Genomic DNA, 19,428 nt, shown 5'->3' on the forward strand with positions numbered 1-19,428 from the left:
GTTTGGGGGTGGTCTAGGGGATAGTTTGGGGGTGGTCTAGGGGATAGTTTGGGGATGGTCTAGGGGATAGTTTGGGGGTGGTCTAGGGGATAGTTTGGGGATGGTCTAGGGGATAGTTTGGGGATGGTCTAGGGGATAGTTTGGGGATGGTCTAGGGGATAGTTTGGGGGTGGTCTAGGGGATAGTTTGGGGGTGGTCTAGGGGATAGTTTGGGGGTGGTCTAGGGGATAGTTTGGGGGTGGTCTAGGGGATAGTTTGGGGGTGGTCTTGGGGATAGGTTGGGGATGGTCTAGGGCAGTGGTTCCCAAACGTTTTAGAGTGCCGTACCCCTTCAAACATTCAACCTCCAGCTGTACCCCCTCCAGCACCAGGGTCAGCGCACTCTCAAATTTTGTTTTTTTGCCATCATTGTAAGCCTGCCACACACACACTATACGATACATTTATTAAACATAAGAATGAGTGTGAGTTTTTGTCACAACCGGCTTGTGGGAAGTGACAAAGAGCTCTTATAGGACCAGGGCACAAATAATAATATAATAATAATCAATAATTTTGCTCTTTATGTAGCCATCTTACATATAAAACCTTGAAAGACGTTTTGGACACTACAGTGAATATGGTTAACTTTGTTAAAGCAAGCCCCTGAACTCTCGTGTATTTTCTGCACTATGCAATGATATTGCCAACGACCATGTAACGCTTTTACAACATACTGAAAGAAGTGCGCTGGTTATCATGGGGCAAAGTATTGACACGTTTTTTTAAATTGACAGACGAGCTTAACGTTTTCTTTACTGACCATAATTTTCACTTGTCTGACCGCTTGCACGATGACGAGTTTCTCACATGACTGGCCTATCTGGGTGATGTTTTTCCTCGCCTGAATGATCTGAATCTAGGATTACAGGGACTCTCTGCAACTATATTCAATGTGCGGGACAAAATTGAGGCTATGAAGTTGGAGCTTTTCTCTGTCTGCATTAACAAGGACAACACACAGGTCTTTCCATCATTGTATGATTTTTTTTGTGTACAAATGAACTCAAGCTTACGGACAATGTCAAATGTGATATAGCGAAGCACCTGAGTGAGTTGGGTGCGCAATTACGCAGATACTTTCCCGAAACGGATGACACACGGAAACGGATGACGGTGTGTACGCATAGCTCTGTCTACCTCCGCCAGCCACTCAATGTTTGATCCTCTGCTCCACGCGCTATAGTGCTTGCCGCTGTTATCCAGGAACTATGAGTGATGTAACAGCAGCTGATGCACTGAAGACTGTACCATTGTCAAATAACAGGGTGTGCCATAGGATCGATGACATGGGCGTTGATATTGTTGATCAATTGGTGAAGGAAATTGAGAGAAAAAAAACATTATCTCTGTTGTTAGACGAATCGACTGATGTCAGTGGGGAAGCCCAGTTGATTGCGTTTGTGCGATACAGAGACATTTCGGAAATTAATGAGCACATTCTGTTCTGCAAGAAGCTAACGGGGACAGATTTTTCTCAGAGCACAATCTCGATTGGAAATCCTGTTTTCACGTGTGCACGGATCGTGCTGCATCAACGCTTGAGAGAATGAAATGATTAATTGCCCACATAAAGAAGGTATATCCCAATCTATCATTCACAGGGAGGCATTTGGCCAGCAAGAGAATGTCCTGAATTACATGATGTTTTGAATGACGCAGTGAAAAGTGATTCACGTTTATCATGTCCAGGCCTCTGAATCACCGACTGTTTTAAAGGCTCCGTGGTGACAGTGGGACTGAGCGTCAGCAGCTACTGCTTCACACACGACATGACCGTCCAGAGGGAAAACACTACAGAGGCAGTTTGAGCTGTGTGCCGAAGGGAGTTGATTTTCTGTCTGAGCACTCACACCCCCTTGTGGCTGTGTTCGAGGACACAGACTGGGGAGCCCGCATTGACCTATCTTGCTGATGTGTTCAGCAAGCTGAAACAACATGAATCTATCTCTGCAAGGTGGACACACACACATTCTAAAGATGTATGACAAAGTGTGTGGATTCATGAAGAAGATCAAACTCTGCGAGAGGAAATGTTTAGATGGGGAAATACGTTATTTTGCTGTCTCTAACTCTGAATCCTCGGCTATGAAAAGCCAACTGACATTTACTCCTGAGGTGCTGACCTGTTTTACCCTCTACAACCACTGTGATTATTATTATTTGACCCTGCTGGTCATCTATGAACGGTTGAACATCTTGGCCATGTTCTGTTATAATCTCCACCCGGCACCGCCAGAAGAGGACTGGCCAACCCCAGAACCTGGTTCCTCTCTAGGTTTCTTCCTAGGTTCTGGCCTTTCTAGGGAGTTTTTCCTAGCCACCGTGCTTCTACACCTGCATTACTTGCTGTTTGGGGTTTTAGGCTGGGTTTCTGTACAGCACTTTGTGACAGCAGCTGATGTAAGAAGGGCTTTATAAATACATTTGATGTCGCAGAAACAAAATATTATAATGGACAAAACACAAGACATCTCAAAAGTGTACCAATTAAGTAAAGTGTTTTGGTATGTTACAAGGAAGACAGAATGAACAACTGAGAGTGAGAATTAACAAGAGTTTCTCGGGCTTCAAGAATGTGACTGATCAAAGTGCCTTGAATTTTTGTTGTTGTTGAACTGATTGAAAGTAAGTGGATATGGGTGAACAAATGCCGTGGTCATGGTTACGACGGCGCCAGTGTAACGAGGGGAGCGTACTCAGGTGTTCACAAGCACATATCAAACCGAGAGCCTATTGTATTATATATCCATTAAGCTGCACTCAGTTTACACTCAAAGTTGAATGATCGATGCTAAGATATACCAGAGATAAGGGACTATTATTATTATAATATATATTTTTCATCTTCAGAATAGAACATTTTTGAGTGTCTGTGTTCTATGTTGACACTGCAACCACACGACTAAAACGTTGGTTCACCAGTAAGAATGGAATCGCAAACCGCTTTACTTTGTTTGAGCCCTCAAGAACCGTTTTTCGCTAAAGATGATAATCTGTTTGCATCTGCCAATTTATTCTCCAGACCATCTCTGGAAACCTTCTCCCGTTCCTCACTTCCCTCATCAACTCATCCCTGACCACTGGTTGTGTCCCCTCTGACTTCAAAATGGTCCGAGTCGCTCCCCTCTTCAAGAAACCAACACTCAACCCCTCTGACATCAAAAGCTACAAACCGGTATCCCTTCTTATTTTTTATTTTTTTTAAACACTTGAGCGTGCTTTCTCTGACTAATTCTCTCGTAATCTCTCTCAGAGCGATGTTCTTGCCCTTTAGCAGTTAGGTTTCAAGACGGGTGACTTAACTGAGACTGCTCTTCTTTGTGTCACGGAGGCTCTCCGCACTGCCAAAGCTGACTCTCTCTCCATCTATCCGCTGCATTTCTTAAATCCCTCTTATGTTGTCAGCTTAGAAATCTATTTCAAAAGACAGTTTTACATACTGTAACTACAGAATAGAACACTGTTGGCTAAACACACTACATGACCAAAAGTATGTGGACACCTGCTCGTCAAACATCTCATTCTAAAATCTTGGGTATTAATATGGAGTTGGTCCCCCCCCTTTTGCCGCTATAACAGCCTACACTCTTCTGGGAAGGTTTTCCACTAGATGTTGGAACATTGCTGCTATAACAGCCTCCACTCTTCTGGGAAGGCTTTCCACTAGATGTTGGAACATTGTTGCTATAACAGCCTACACTCTTCTGGGAAGGTTTTCCACTAGATGTTGGAACATTGCTGCTATAACAGCCTCCACTCTTCTGGGAAGGCTTTCCACTAGATGTTGGAACATTGCTGCTATAACAGCTTCCACTCTTCTGGGAAGGCTTTCCACTAGATGTGGGCACATTGCTCTGGGGACTTGCTTCCATTCAGCCACAAGAGCATTAGTGAGGTCGGGCACTGATGTTGGGCGATAAGGCCTGGCTCACAGTCGGTGTTCCAATTCATCCCAAAGGTGTTTGATGCGGTTGAGGTCAGGGCTCTGTGCAGGCCAGTCAAGTTCTTCCACACAGATCTCGACAAACCATTTCTGTATGGACCTTGCTTTGTGCATCGAGGCTTTGTCATGCTGAAACAGGAAAGGACCTTCTCACACTGTTTCCACAAAGTTGGAAGCGCAGAATCGTCTATAATGTCATTGTATGCTGTAGCGTTAAGATTTCCCTTCACTGGAACTAAGGGGCCTGAACCATGAAACAGCCCCAGACCATTATTCCTCCTCCAAACTTTACAGTTGGGACTATGTATTGGGGCATGTAGCGTCCTCCTGGCATCCGCCAAAACCCAGATTAGTCCGTCGTACCGCCAGATGGTGACGCGTGATTCACCACTCCAGAGAACGTGTTTCGACTGACGGCAAGCTTTACACCACTCCAGCCAACGCTGGACATTGCGCATGGTGATCTTAGGCTTGTGTGCGGCTGCTCGGCCATGGAAACCCATACCGACGAACAGTTCTTATGCTGACGTTGCTTCCAGAGGCCGTTTGGAACTCGGTAGTGAGTGTTGCAACAGAGGACAGACGATTTATACACGCTACACGCTTCAGCAATCGGCGGTCCTGTTCTGTGAGCTTGTGTGGTCTTCCACTTCGCGGCTGAGCCGTTGTTACTCCTAGACGTTGCCACTTCACAATAACAGCACTTACCAGGGCAGCTCTAGCAGGGCAGAAATTTGACGAACCCACTTGTTGGAAAGGTGGCATCCTAAGTCACTGAGCTTTTCAGTAAGGCCATTCTACTGCAAATGTTTGTCTATGGAGATTGCATGGCTGTGTGCTTGATTTTAATTCACCTGTCAGCAACGGGTGTGGCTGAAATAGCCAAATCCACTAATTTGAAGGGGTGTCCACGCACTATTGTATAGTGTATATTGTATAGTTTATGTATAGTGTATGTATAGAAGATATATATAATATATAGTGTATATTATATAGTGTATGTATAGAGTATATATAGTGTATATTGTATATTGTATAGTGTATATTGTATAGTGTATGTATATATATATATATATATGTAATGTGTATATATATACATATATAGTGTATATTATATAGTGTATGTATAGTGTATTTCTTCTCACTTCATAGCCCACTTGACCCCATCCCCTCCTCCCTTCTCCAGACCATCTCTGGAGACCTTCTCCCATTCCTCACTGCGCTCTCCACACTCCTGGATTGTATCCTACCTGGCAGGACGCTCCTACCAGGTGACATGGAGAGGATCTGTGTCTGCACCACAGACTCTCACTACTGGTGTCCCCCAGGGCTCGGTTCTAGGCCCTCTCCTCTTCTCTCTATACACCAAGTCACTCAGCTCCATCATATCCTCACATGGTCTCTCCTATCATTGCTATGCGGATGACACTCAACTATTTTTCTCCTTACTTCAATCTGACACCCAGGTGGAGACACGCATCTCTGTGTGCCTGGAAGATATCTAAGCTTGGATGTCGGCCCGCCACCTCAAGCTCAACCTCGACAAGATGGAGCTGCTCTGCCTCCCGGGGAAGGTCTGCCCGCTCAAAAACCTGTCCCCCTCCCAGAGTGCAAAGAAACTTGGTGTGACCCTGGACAACACTCTGTCATTCTATGCAAACATCAAAGTAGTGGCTCGCTCTTGCAGGTTCCTGCTCTACAACATCCGTAGAGTACGACCCTACCTCACACAGGAAGCAGTGACCCGCTCCTGCAGGTTCCTGCTCTACAACATCCGTAGAGTACGACCCTACCTCACACAGGAAGCAGTGACCCGCTCCTGCAGGTTCATGCTCTACAACATCCGTAGAGTACGACCCTACCTCACACAGGAAGCAGTGACCCGCTCCTGCAGGTTCCTGCTCTACAACATCCGTAGAGTACGACCCTACCTCACACAGGAAGCAGTGACCCGCTCCTGCAGGTTCATGCTCTACAACATCCGTAGAGTACGACCCTACCTCACACAGGAAGCAGTGACCCGCTCCTGCAGGTTCCTGCTCTACAACATCCGTAGAGTACGACCTTCCATCACACAGGAAGCTGCACAGATCCTAATCCAAGCACTTGTCATCTCCCATCTGGACTACTGAAACTCACTGTTGGCTGTTGGCTTGTGCCATCAAACCCCTGCAACTTATCCAGAACGCTGCAGCCTGCCTGTTGTTCAACTTTCCTAAGTTCTCCCATGTCACCCCACTCGTCCGCACACTCCGCTGGCTTCCAGTCGAAGCTCGCATCCATGACAAGACCACGGAGCAGCAAGAGGAACTGCCCCTCCCTACCTTCAGGCTACACTCCAACCCTCCACCTCAACCCTACACTCCAACCCTACACTCCAAGCCCTACACTCCAAGCCCTACACTCTAAACCCTACACTCTAAACCCTACACTCCAAACCCTACACTCCAACCCTACACTCCAACCCTACACTCCAAGCCCTACACTCCAAACCCTACACTCCAACCCTACACTCCAACCCTACACTCCAAGCCCTACACTCCAACCCTACACTCCAACCCAACACTCCAACCTGAGTACTCTGTTCTTAAAGAGAATGCAAGAGGCTCATTTAAAGAGCTTATACAGAACTGCTGTATTTGAAACTAAAACTCATAAAGAACTACCTTTAGAAGCACAAAGTCTCAGGAAAGACTGTCTGGGTTGTCAATACTCAGTATAGAAAACAGTCGAGGCCTGCAACCTGGACCTACAGGCCGTGGTGAAAACACGTGCACACAGCATACTGTAGCTACTATTACTATTACTATACTAAAAGAGAGATACTTTTTTCTAAGAGAAAGAAAGAGAGAAAGAAAAACTACCAAAGAGAGGGAAGCAGCCGTGAGGATTTCAGTAGACCAGGAGTCTCTCAAGTTGAATTTAATTTAATTTACCTGGAATATTGCAGCCCATTTGTGTAGGCTATTAGCCAGACAAAACACAGTAAAGAGAGGCTGGACGTATCCTCAAGCCGACTACTTTGTTCCTGGTTGTTAGGCTATTTGATGTGTCATTTGAAAAATACTAAATGACATGTCGACAGTAGGCTACACTGCATAATGAAACAATCCTTAGTAAGCGAGTGTTTTGAGGATGGACTGACCAAAATATTACGCATTAATAGACTGGTTTTATGCACAACAACGTTTTATCCAAGCACGGAGAGAGAGCGAGGATGGCTCATGTCATGCAGGCTCAGATAGGCTCAGGTAGGCTATACAGGACAGTTGGGAGAGAGGGCAAGGATGGCTCATGTCATGCAGGCTCAGATAGGCTATACAGGACAGTTGGGAGAGAGCGCGAGGATGGCTCATGTCATGCAGGCTCTGGTAGGCTATACAGGACAGTTTGGAGAGTGCACGAGGATGGCTCATGTCATGCAGGCTATACAGGACAGTTGGGAGAGAGAGCAAGGATGGCTCATGTCATGCAGGCTCAGATAGGCTATACAGGACAGTTGGGAGAGAGCGCGAGGATGGCTCATGTCATGCAGGCTCTGATAGGCTATACAGGACAGTTGGGAGAGTGCACGAGGATGGCTCATGTCATGCAGGCTCTGATAGGCTATACAGGACAGTTTGGAGAGTGCACGAGGATGGCTCATGTCATGCAGGCTCTGGTAGGCTCAGGTAGGCTATACAGGACAGTTGGGAGAGAGCGCGAGGATGGCTCATGTCATGCAGGCTATACAGGACAGTTGGGAGAGAGAGCAAGGATGGCTCATGTCATGCAGGCTCAGATAGGCTATACAGGACAGTTGGGAGAGAGCGCGAGGATGGCTCATGTCATGCAGGCTCTGATAGGCTATACAGGACAGTTGGGAGAGTGCACGAGGATGGCTCATGTCATGCAGGCTCTGGTAGGCTCAGGTAGGCTATACAGGACAGTTGGGAGAGAGCGCGAGGATGGCTCATGTCATGCAGGCTCAGATAGGCTATACAGGACAGCTGTGTGTATACAATAAATGCTGCTGCATCTAACATTTATTTTACAATCTGCAAATGTTTGAATTGCCAACTTTAATTACTGAACAAGTAATTACATTATTACCAGCGGTCTAAATGGCAGAACTGCGACACCGTGTATAGCTTTGTGAAATGTTAGGCTTAACATGAGGAAATGACGACCAAATAGGCCTACCAATAAACAGTTATCCATTAGCTAAAGCAAAGCTATAGGCTACATGTCCTGGCACCACAGAAAACCTATCATCGATTCGATAGGCAGCCGCATAGACAGGTCCTAATTTCAGCACCATGGGCAGCAATCGGTAGTCTATACTTTGTGTGAGTGGCTGTCTGGCTAATGCATTTGAACTCCGACCTCGCGTAGGGTCCAGAGAAACTGTGTTACGCCAGTGTAGATAGACCAGCTGCAAAGTCAAAATAGGTTATATTATAGAAACTCATGAAAATAAAAATGACCTTTTTTTTGTTGGTCTTAATTTAAAGTTAAGGTTAGGCATTAGGGTTAGCATTGTGATTAAGGTTAGAGTTAAGGGAAAGGGTTAGATTTAGGTTAAAAAATCATATTTTATGACGTTGTGGCTGTTCCAGCTCCTCTGCCTCCAGAACAACATTCATGACGAAAAAAGCCAACCTGCCCTTAGTTTCCTGTTTCTCTTTTACCGTCTCTTTCCATTAAACTTAAAATACAGAAAGAAAAGTACACAACAACAACAACAAAAAGTCAGGTCCAACCTGGCCGGGGGCTGTCTGCATGTACTGGACGTTGCCAGCGTTGACGTCCTCCTGGGAGAAGGTTTGGACTGGGGTCTGTTCTGTTCCAACGTACTGCTCCTCAGCCTCCACGAAGCGCCGGATGAACCCGTGTAGCGGGGCCACCTTAACTGTAAACACAATCTCAGACGGCAAGTTGTCCTCGTGGATGACCTGGAACAGACAGACGGTGAGACAGACAGACAGACAGTGAGACAGACAGACAGTGAGACAGACAGACAGTGAGACAGACAGACAGACAGACAGACAGACAGACAGACAGTGAGACAGACAGACAGACAGACAGACAGACAGACAGACAGACAGACAGACAGACAGACAGTGAGACAGACAGACAGACAGACAGACAGACAGACAGACAGACAGACAGACAGACAGACAGACAGACAGACAGACAGTGAGACAGACAGACAGTGAGACAGACAGACAGACAGACAGACAGTGAGACAGACAGACAGACAGACAGACAGACAGACAGACAGACAGACAGACGAGGCTGGGGACTAGAGACAGAGGCTATTTAAGTCTGTGAGTGTCCCAAATGGAACCTTATTCACTATTTAGTACACTACTTTTGACCACCCCTGGTCAAAAGTAGTGCACTATATTGGGAATGTGGTGCACGCTTGGGACACAGTCTCTGAGATGTTTGGTGTGTCACTTGGCATCATGTTTCATGTGTCACTTGGCATCATGTTTCATGTGTCACTTGGCATCATGTTTCATGTGTCACTTGACTTGACATGGGGAAATATGCTCAGGATTTACAATACACTTTGGATCATATATTGAGAAACTTCATATAAAATAACAATACTGGCACAGTACATATAAAATAACAGTACTGACATAGTAGATATAAAATAACAGTACTAACACAGTACATATAACATAACAGTATTGACATAGTACATAGAGTATAACAGTACTGACACAGTACATATAACATAACAGTACTGACACAGTACACATAAAATAATAGTACTGACATAGTACATGCAAAATCACAATTTATCTATGTACACATACTGCTGAGCAGAACACTGATATATTCTAATCTACATCAATCACTGGCATATCCATCCAATCATTCATAATTTCTTCCATCCATCCAATCATTCATAATTTCATCCATCCATCCAAGCATTCATAATTTAATCCATCCATCCCCAACCCAGACAACATACATACCTCCAGTCTACTCTGGTCAATCTTCACAGGCTTGCTCTCCTCCACCAGTAAAGTGTTGTTGTGCTGGAGGATAGGGGGCCTCTGATGGCGGTCCAGGTAAACCTTGACGTTGACTCTGGCGTTCAGATAAGCACCTTTAACCTTCACCGTCACGTTGAATGAGTCCGCCGGGTTCTTTCCGTCGTCGTGGCGATACGAAACAAGGCCCTTCTTCAGGTCGCGCTGGGTGAACGACTGCACGGAGATGTTGCCGTGGCGATACAGCCCGCCGTTTCTAGGCGGCTCGGACACCTTGTATGTGACCTGGCTGTCGTCTCGGATGTCGAGGTTCGTGAGCACGCTGAAGTTACCTGTGGTTAGGGTCACTTCCTTTCCCTTCTGGACTAACAGACCTATGAATGGATGGATGGATGGATGGATGGATGGATGGATGGATGGATGGACGGACGGATGGATGGATGAATTAAAATGTGGAGTAGCCATGTGAGTACAACAACAACACACATTAAAAATCATCAAGGGGGAAAAAAACACTATAAAGTCAACAGACTTGTTTCCATCGTGGTCCTTGTTCTCAGACAGGCAAAACAATGGACAGCTTAAGCAATACTCGCTATACATTAGGATCTCCAGTCCAAAGGCACTTTACGTAACAATTAATATAATATATAAAATATACACAGATACCTGTGTTGTTGCCGAGTCTTAGGAAAGGGTCTTCGGCAGTGACGTCTAGCAGAGTGGAGACAAAGTGTTTCCTGTCGGACACGAAGAGCACGAAGCGTCCGGAGCTCACGCCTCGATGGAGGAACAGCACTCTCTTCTCTTCCAGCTCCTTCTGGGTGAACTGGAACAGCCTGGAGATCAGAGGTCAGAGTTCAGGAAAGTTTATTTAAAGTGTCACTCAATTATATATGAACAATTTACAATAAATATTACAAAATATATATTTTTTAATTATTATTACTAGTACCATTATTATTATGATTAAAACAGCATTGTGGATAATTCAGGGCGAGTTTTGAGACACTATTAAGATTCGTCGACAGTCCTAATACATTAGATTATTATTATGTACTAAAAGAAAACAGAAAGTGACCTGTGAGAGGTGTCGTTCACCAGAACCAGGTCTCCCATCGGGATTCCCCGTCGCGTGTAGACTAACTGCCCATCGCTGAAGTCCGAGTCTGCATCATGGTAACATAGATCGTCCAGGGTGAGCAACCGCTGCCCATCCCTCACCACATGGAAAACTTTATTGACAACGCGCACTGGCTTCTCGTCATTAACTAGCTGGATGGAGATGTTGAACGTCCCTCCTTTAGAGCCGACGTCATCGTCCGTGACGGAGGATTTGGACTCCTGACTAGTGGAGGCTATGAATGTGAACTGGTCCCGAGTGGTCTCTGTGTCGTCGTGAATGAACATGACGCGCTCCTCCAAGAGATCCTGATTGCTGAACGTTTGGATGATGTTGTAACTGGCGTTAGAGTTGGACAGGTCGATGCGTTGCAGCTTCCCGTGTTTGGGGCTACTTGTGACAGTGTAGTACATCTCCTTGGTGCTGAGAGTCTCTGCAAACAACTCGGCCTTTGTGATGAGTTTACTCTCTCCCTCCTTAATCAAAAGTCCATAATTTCTTATAAATACGCTATTGACATCGGATTTTATCGAGATCTGGAAATCGTAACTTTGCGTTTGAGCATGTTTGGAGAACACTTGGAATTTAAACGTGTCGCTCGTGTCTTCGTACGGTCTGTCGACCAGTTCGTATTGTACCTTTAGATCAGTGACATTTCTTTGGCTGAATGTTGAGTTTTTCTTCAATAACTTGTTAACGAGCAGAAGTTGTCCTTTCTTCGGCGAGGAGAGAACTCTGAAGTGCAGATCATCCTCTGATAGTGTCACAACGTCCACAGTGGCATAAAGATACTGCGAGTCCAACGTCACTTTCCGAACTTTATCAATGTCGGCCATTACGTTCCTGACTAGGTTATAATGTACCCACTTCACAGTGATGGGGAAGACCAGTTCAGTATCGACCCTACCAGCTACAGTGACCTTGCATTTGAAGTAATCCGTAGCATTTGCCGTCTGGATTTCTTGGAAAGTGCTGAGGTACCGAAGGCGTTCTTTCTCCAGTAGCCTTTGGGAGAAGGAGCCGGTGGTCTTCCATTCGCCGCTGGAGTGAAGCCTCTGAAGTTCCCCGTACTGAGGTGGCTTGACGACATCATAGCGGATGTCCACCACCTGCTTCACAGCATTGGTCTGAACGGCCAGGTGCTTGTTACTGATCACAGACACCTCACCTTGAGTGATCTCAAGCCCGGTGTTGTTGCCGATCTTATACTCCAACCCTATGGCCATGATCCTAAGCACAACCGTATTGCTCACCTTGTCTCCATCACTGACCCTCAGGACGATCCTGGAGTTCCTCGCCCCAGTGTGGACGTAGTTCACCTTCCCTTCATTTAGGTCAGAATGGGAGAACGTGGTCACTGCAGCGCCGGGGTTGTCTTCCACCTCCAGGTAACCTGCGTCAGTGTTCAGATTCCCCAGGACGGAGAAGATTAGGTTGGTGTGATTGCTGTCGATGTCTGTGGCCTTCAACACCTCCGTGGTCAGGTGTTTTCTAGAGTTATCCAACAGAATGAAAAGGTTCCCCTGGGGCAGGCTGAGCTCTGGGGCATCGTTGGTGGGCATCACTGTGATGTTGTAGCGGTACCTCCTGGTCCCTTTCAGGTAGTCAGGAACCTCCTTCCTGCTGCTGGAGAAGATAGAAAAGGTGAAGAAGTCTTCTGGGTTCTCTGATCCTCCGTGGATGTACATCACCTTGCCGTACCACAGGTCCAGCATGCTGAAGGTGTTCTCCTCTTGGTCCTGGTCTACATCCAGTCTGATCTGACCGTGCACCGGCTGCTCTTGGATCCGGAACATGATCTGGGACTGCCGTATTCGGAGCTTATTGAAGTCCAGGAGAACCTTGATGTGTTTGGATTCCAGAGATCCACGTCCTCCCTCCGGCACCACAAGGTTCCTAAGCAGCACGAAGTTCATCCCGTACCTCTTGTCCAGCCCCCTGTCCAGAGTGGACAATGGGAATTCTGGTGTGGGGGTGACGGAAGTGGGATCGAAGTGGGACTTGGGGACAGTCGGAAGAGTCATTGGACTCATCGTGGTCGAGGGCTCTGGTTCTTTCTCTGGCCCGCAGCCCACAGAGATATCCTTCGTGACAGCAGCATTGGGCAGACCCATCTTCACCCCGTTGACTTTCATGTCCTTTAGACAGCCCTTGAACGAGCCTCCTCTGACCCTCTTCCCTGACACAGACACCAGACCCATCTTCCGGACTTCTGAGCGCGTGCTGTCGTCAATGCCCCCAACAAAGACAGAACCCCTCAGCTGTAGTCCCTTGGAGCGAGAGCTGATGCTAGTCTTTACCGTCTCCTCATCCACTGTCAGCTGGAGGGTCTTGGGGCTGAAGAACAGTTTGATTGAATGCCAGTTCCTGTCATTGACGAAGGTAAGGGAGCGGAGTTCTGTTTTGGTGCCTCCTTTACCCACGAGGGCCACAGGCAACCCCTCTTGGATCTCAACTGCCACAAAGCCCCCCTGTCTGGCCGAGTTATACAGGATGATTCCCTCTTTAGCTGAAGTGTGAACCACACACTCAAACAGAGCCTCCTGCTGGACGTGGGAGATATTCCAGGGTGGCAGGGAGATATACGCTCTAGAACTAAAGAAACTAACAGGGTCCTCCTCGTTAGCGAAGAACTGGGGACTACAGCCCAAAGAAACCTCATAAACGCTCTTGAATCCTGCGTCAGATCTCAACGACGATAACATATCGTGCTCGTTGAAGACAGCCTCGTCCATACACCCCCGGAAACCAGTCAGGTCACTGGGGAGGTAGAGCTTGTCCAGGCCTCCAGAGCCGCCGATGTACAGCCCTTCCTGGATGCTCAGCTCCTGTTTCTGAGACTCATGCCCTGGCATCCTGAGGCTGGTGTGGGAGTGCTGGTCCACGGTCAGGGTGACATTGTGGCGGTCGTGGAGGAGCTCAGCAGTGTGCCAGGCCAGGTCATTTAGCTGGGTGCTACTCTCAGATCGTAGCAAACACTCACCGGACCCCAAGTCCAGCTTCACCTGAGGAAGAGAGGAAGAAGATACTTGATTAAAATGATTACTTTAAACTGGAGTTTTAAACTTAACCAATCACATCTACTGTAAAAACTCCAACTGCTAAACCTAATCAGAACCTATTGGAATTACTTGCCTAAACACAATCACCCATATTTATTGCCTAAACCCAACCAATCACATTTGTTGCCTACCCTCAAGATAGAGATGCCCTTAGAACAAGACTGAATAACCCCACTGAGCCAGAACAAGACTGAATAACTCCACAGAGCCAGAACAAGACTGAATAACTCCACAGAGCCAGAACAAGACTGAATAACTCCACAGAGCCAGAACAAGACTGAATAACTCCACAGAGCCAGAACAAGACTGAATAACTCCACAGAGCCAGAACAAGACTGAATAACTCCACAGAGCCAGAACTAGACTGAATAACTCCACAGAGCCAGAACAAGACTGAATAACTCCACAGAGCCAGAACAAGACTGAATAACTCCACAGAGCCAGAACTAGACAGAATAACTCCACAGAGCCAGAACAAGACTGAATAACTCCACAGAGCCAGAACAAGACTGAATAACTCCACTGAGCCAGAACAAGACTGAATAACTCCACAGAGCCAGAACAAGACTGAATAACTTCACAGAGCCAGAACAAGACGGAATAACTCCACAGAGCCAGAACAAGACTGAATAACTCCACAGAGCCAGAACAAGACTGAATAACTCCACTGAGCCAGAACAAGACTGAATAACTCCACTGAGCCAGAACAAGACTGAATAACTCCACAGAGCCAGAACAAGACTGAATAACTCCACAGAGCCAGAACTAGACAGAATAACTCCACAGAGCCAGAACAAGACTGAATAACTCCACAGAGCCAGAACAAGACTGAATAACTCCACAGAGCCAGATACAAAAAAAAAATGTCACTGTCACTTACATTGCATAACTACATTACCTAACTATTTGATAATATTTACATTTTAGTGAGCAAAAAAATATCCCATTTCATTTCAGTTCTAATCCACAGCCTTTAAAAAATATATATATATTTTTTTCAACACCCTCAGCTTCACTAAGATACAGGGAACACACTGACGCCTTCATGTTATTATGAATACATTTCCAAGCCATGATGTAACCTATAGTTAAAACACAGAGCTTTGTTTAAGTCTCCCAACAGGAAGATCCTATTATCTGTCTGCCTTCAGCTCTGCTACTACTATCCACGTCTGTGTCCCAAATGGCACCCTATTCCCTATTTAGTGCACCACCTTTGACCAGGACCCATATAGTGCACTATATAGGGAATAGGGTCCCATTTGGGATGCAGTACCTGTCTCTGTGGAGCTCTACATCGGGACGACATGGCTTGTCAACGCTTGCTGCCGAGTCCCAACTATACAAGCAGGGTTTCAAGACAACACAACAGCAACGCTCTAATCTCTAAACTCTGATTCATTCAGAAAGAGACCCCAAGCCTGAGGACAAAAAAGTCAAAAAAAATTTGGTGAGGTCGATGACGTAAGTTGGCTTAAGAAGGGGCACGAAGGAGCAGTGTTCTTCCTCCTCACGGCACGCTCAACAGAAACACACACAGCATCAGCACATTCCACACTCCACACTCCACATTCCACACTCCACATTCCACACTCCACACTTCACATTCCACACTCCACATTCCACACTCCACACTTCACATTCCACATTCCACATTCCACACTCCACACTTCACATTCCACACTCCACATTCCACACTCCACACTTCACATTCCACATTCCACACTTCACATTCCACACTCCACACTTCACATCCCACATTCCACACTCCACACTTCACATTCCACATTCCACACTCCACACTTCACACTCCACATTCCACACTCCACACTTCACATTCCACATTCCACATTCCACACTCCACACTCCACATTCCACACTCCACACTTCACATTCCACACTTCACATTCCACACTTCACATTCCACACTCCACACTTCACATTCCACACTTCACACTCCACACTCCACATTCCACACTCCACACTTCACACTCTACACTACACTCCACATTACACACTCCACAATTCACACTTCAAACTCCACTCCACACTTCACTCTCCACTCCCCAACACAGAATGAAAAGTATAACCCAGGGAGAGATTCTTCAGTCGCAGGGATGGGTGACGGTGTGATGCAGAGTGCAGATTAAGCTAAAAACGCATCTTAAGACTTTACGGAAACCAACGTTTCTTTCATTTGAAAACGTCTGACTGTGTCACAAAAAGCCTCTATAACCTATCTGTCCTCCGCTTATGCTGATTTCTTCTGATATAAAAGGTTTGTGAGAAGCTGGACCCGTGTCTTCAAGCGACAGATGCATTTCCTTCTTTCGACTCAGCAGAACACAGCTCACGCTCTCTACTGGCCTAGATACAGGGCATTCGGAAAGTTTTCAGACCATTTGACTTTTTCCACATTTTGTTACGTTACAGCCTTATTCTAAAATGGATTAAAAAGAAAATCATCATCAATCTACACACAATACCCCATAATGACATCACAATACCCCATAATGACATCACAATACCCCATAATGACATCACAATACCCCATGATGGCAAATGTATAAAAAATGTCAAACTGAAATATCACAATTACATAAGTATTCAAACCCTTTACTCAGTACTTTGTTGAAGCACCTTTGGCAGCGATTACAGCCTCGAGTCTTCTTGGGTAAGACGCTACAAGCTTGGCACACCTGTATTTGGGGAGTTTCTCACATTCTTCTCTGCAGATCCTCTCCAGCCCTGTCAGGTTGGATGGGGAGCATCGCTGCACATCTATTTTCAGGTCTCTCCAGAGATGTTTGATCGTGTTCAAGTCCGGGCTCTGGCTGGGCCACTCAAGGACATTCAGAGACTTGTCCCAAAGCCACTCCTGCGTTATCTTGGCTGTGTGCTTAGAGTCGTTGTCCTGTGGAAGGTGAACCTTCGCCCCAGTCTGAGGTCCTGAGCGCTCTGGAGCAGGTTTTCATCAAGGATCTCTCTGTACTTTACTCCGTTCATCTTTTCCACGATCCTGACTATTCTCCCAGTCCCTGCCGCTGAAAAACATCCCCACGCATGATGCTACTACCACCATGCTTCACCGAAGGGATGGTACCAGGTTTCCTCAAGACGTGACGCTTGGCATTCAGGCCAAAGAGTTCAATCTTGGTTTCATCAGACCAGATAATCTTGTTTCTCATGTTCTGAGTGTCCTTTAGGTGCCTTTTGGCAAACTCCAAGCGGGCTGTCATGTGCCTTTTACTGGGGAGTGGCTTCCGTCTGGCATAAAGGCCTGATTGGTGGAGTGCTGCAGAGATGGTTGTCCTTCTGGAAGGTTCTCCCATCTCCAAAGAGGAACTCTAGAGCTCTGTCAGAGTGATCATTAGGTTATTGATCACCTCCCAGACCAAGGCCCTTCTTCCCCGATTGCTCAGTTTGGCCGGGTGCCAGCTCTAGGAAGAGTGGTTTCTAACGTCTTCCATTTAAGAATGATGGAGGCCACTGTCTTCTTGGGGACCTTCAATGCAGCAGACACTTTTTGGTACCCTTCCGCAGATCTCTGCCTCTACGAACAATTCCTTCAACCTCATGGTTTGGTTTTGCTCTGACATGAAAATAATTTGTTCTTACTTGCCTAGTTAAATAAAGGTTAAATAAAAATACAATAAATAAATAAATTGTCACACAACCTCCTTGACTGTATTTGTAGTTGTTGTTAGAGGGCCTCAACATATCCCACCGTGAAAAGCACTGTCTGGAATGAGACTAACTCTGCCTGCTTGAGTTGTTTTGTTGAATGACTGACGGTCAGCTGGGAGCTGGGATAGAGACATAGCCAGAGGTCGTGTGTGACGGGTGTGCGTTGTAACATGTCATCTGATTAAACAAAAACTAACTGTAATCACTTACGTTACCAGCAAAAATATGGTAATCAGATTACAGATTCTTTCGAAAAAGTACAAGATTACTTCTTGGATTACTTTTAAATTAAAAAAGGATGTTTTAAAAAAACAAAAACATTATGACATCTTCGTGCTTTCTCAATGACATTCAATTCAGCATTGAACAAAGTTTAAGTTTGTTCCACCTGAGTGAGTCTGACCACAAGTAAGAGACTATGATGTCAGAGACCACTATGATGTCATAGACCACTATGATGACACACCAACGGATAATTGTTGTCTTCTTCTAATGCCTCTGAAGGGGAAGTAATCCAAAAGTAACCGAAAGTAATCGTTACGTTTCCGATAACAATTCTGGACAGCTAACTAAACTCAGCAAAAAAATAAATGTCCTCTCACTGTCAACTGCATTTATTTTCAGAAAACTTAACGTGTAAATATTTGTATGAACATAACAAGATTCAAGACTTGAGACAAACTGAACAAGTTCCACAGACATGTGACTAACAGAAATTGAATAATGTGTCCCTGAACAAAGGGGGGGTTAAAATCAAAAGTAACAGTCACTGTGGTGTGGCCACCAGCTGCATTAAGGACTGCAGTGCATCTCCTCCTCATGGACTGCACCAGATTTGCCAGTTCTTGCTGTGAGATGTTACCCCACTCTTCCACCAAGGCACCTGCAAGTTCCCGGACATTTCTGGGGGGAATGGCCCTAGACCTCACACTCCGATCCAACAGGTCCCAGACGTGCTCAATGGGATTGAGATCCGGGCACTTTGCTGGCCATGGCAGAACACTGACATTCCTGTCTTGCAGGAAATCATGCACAGAATGAGCATTATGTCTTGTGGCATTGTCATGCTGGAGGGTCATCAGGATGAGCCTGCAGGAAGGGTACCCAATGACAGAGGAGGATGTCTTCCCTGTAATGCACAGCGTTGAGTTTGCCTGCAATGACAACAAGCTCAGTCCGATGATGCTGTGACACACCGCCCCAGACCATGACAGGCCCTCCACCTCCAAATCGATCCCGCTCCAGAGTACAGGCCTCGGTGTAACGCTCATTCCTTCGACGATAAACGCAAATCCGACCATCACCCCTGGTGAGACAAAACCGCGACTCGTCAGTGAAGAGCACTTTTTGCCAGTCCTGTCTGATCCAGCGACGGTGGGTTTGTGGCCATAGGCGACGTTGGTGCCGGGGATGTCTGGTGAGGACCTGCCTTACAACAGGCCTACAAGCCCTCAGTCCAGCCTCTCTCAGCCTATTGCGGACAGTCTGAGCACTGATTGAGGGATTGTACATCCCTAGTATAACTCGGGCAGTTGTTGTTGCCATCCTGTACCTGTCCCGCAGGTGTGATGTTCGGATGTA

The 19,428-nt window shown here is 46.3% G+C and overlaps 1 protein-coding gene across 1 annotated transcript in view; it reads right to left on the reverse strand.

The window, feature by feature from the left end:
• The window catches only part of cspg4ba (chondroitin sulfate proteoglycan 4ba), a 69,208-nt gene that overhangs the window by 33,144 nt on the left and 16,636 nt on the right, over nt 1-19,428 (reverse strand). The window contains exons 3-6 of the mRNA XM_071354260.1: nt 11,057-14,103; nt 10,645-10,814; nt 9,958-10,349; nt 8,728-8,919 (exon numbers count right to left, since the gene is read on the reverse strand). Coding sequence (XP_071210361.1) covers nt 8,728-8,919; nt 9,958-10,349; nt 10,645-10,814; nt 11,057-14,103 — 3,801 coding nt within the window. The remainder of the gene's footprint in view (nt 1-8,727; nt 8,920-9,957; nt 10,350-10,644; nt 10,815-11,056; nt 14,104-19,428) is intronic.

This window comes from Salvelinus alpinus, chromosome 19 (assembly GCF_045679555.1).
Source record: "Salvelinus alpinus chromosome 19, SLU_Salpinus.1, whole genome shotgun sequence".
NCBI classification, from domain to species: Eukaryota; Metazoa; Chordata; class Actinopteri; order Salmoniformes; family Salmonidae; genus Salvelinus; species Salvelinus alpinus.